Source organism: Eimeria mitis, genomic scaffold (genome assembly GCF_000499745.2).
Source record: "Eimeria mitis Houghton genomic scaffold, Emh_scaff1719, whole genome shotgun sequence".
Taxonomy (NCBI): domain Eukaryota; phylum Apicomplexa; class Conoidasida; order Eucoccidiorida; family Eimeriidae; genus Eimeria; species Eimeria mitis.
This window is the reverse complement of record NW_013570035.1, coordinates 4,578-5,364: the sequence shown is the minus strand read 5'-3', so window position 1 is coordinate 5,364 and position 787 is coordinate 4,578. Positions and strand designations below refer to the sequence as shown.

Here is a 787-nt window from a genome sequence, read left to right as displayed (position 1 = left end):
AGCAGCAGCAGTAGCAGCAGCAGCAGCAGAAAAAGGAAACAAAGACAAAGAAAAAGAAAAAGAAAAAAATGCAGTAGCTGCAGCAAGTGCTCCTCAATATAATACACAGCAGGCGCCAGACACACCTGCTGCTGCTGCTGCTGCTGCAAATCCTGCTGCTGCACCTGCTGCTGCAGTACCTGCTGCTGCTGCACCTGCTGCCTCAGCACCTGCTGCAGCACCTGCTGCAGCAGCAGCTGCTGCTGCACCGGCCGAAGAAGCACCAGCAGCAGCAGCAGCAGGAGAAATATTAACAGCAGCACGAGCAGCACCAGGAGGAGGCGGAGCAGCAGGAGGAGGTGCAGCAGCAGGAGGAGCAGCAGCAGCAGGAGGAGCAGCAGCAGGAGGAGCAGCAGCAGCAGGAGGTGCAGCAGCAGGAGGAGGAGCAGCAGCAGGAGGAGGAGCAGCAGGAGGAGCAGCAGCAGGAGGAGCAGCAGGAGGAGCAGCAGGAGGCGGCGGAGGGGGTGGTTCTGAGTCTTCATCAGCAGCAGCAGCAGCAGCAGCAGCAGCAGAGTTGCTGAGGCTGCAGCAGGAGGTAGCATCAGCAGTACGTCATAACAAAGAAACGCAGCAGCTGCTGGAAGGTAAAGCGGACAGACCAATGGACCCCGTTGCTGCTGCTCTGCCTGCTGCTTTTGCTGCTTTCTCTGCTGCTGCTGCTCCTGCTGCTGCTGCTGCTGCTGCTGAAGAAGGAGAAATAACTTTATATAATATAAAAGACGCAGCAACAGGCAGAGAGATACTGAAA

General features: G+C 57.1%; 1 protein-coding gene across 1 annotated transcript in view; it reads left to right on the top strand.

Annotated features, from left to right (window-relative positions):
• The window catches only part of EMH_0042330 (uncharacterized protein), a gene marked incomplete at both ends in the record, with an annotated part of 4,308 nt that overhangs the window by 410 nt on the left and 3,111 nt on the right, over positions 1 to 787 (top strand). The window contains one exon of the mRNA XM_013495723.1: positions 3 to 623. Coding sequence (XP_013351177.1) covers positions 3 to 623 — 621 coding nt within the window. The remainder of the gene's footprint in view (positions 1 to 2; positions 624 to 787) is intronic.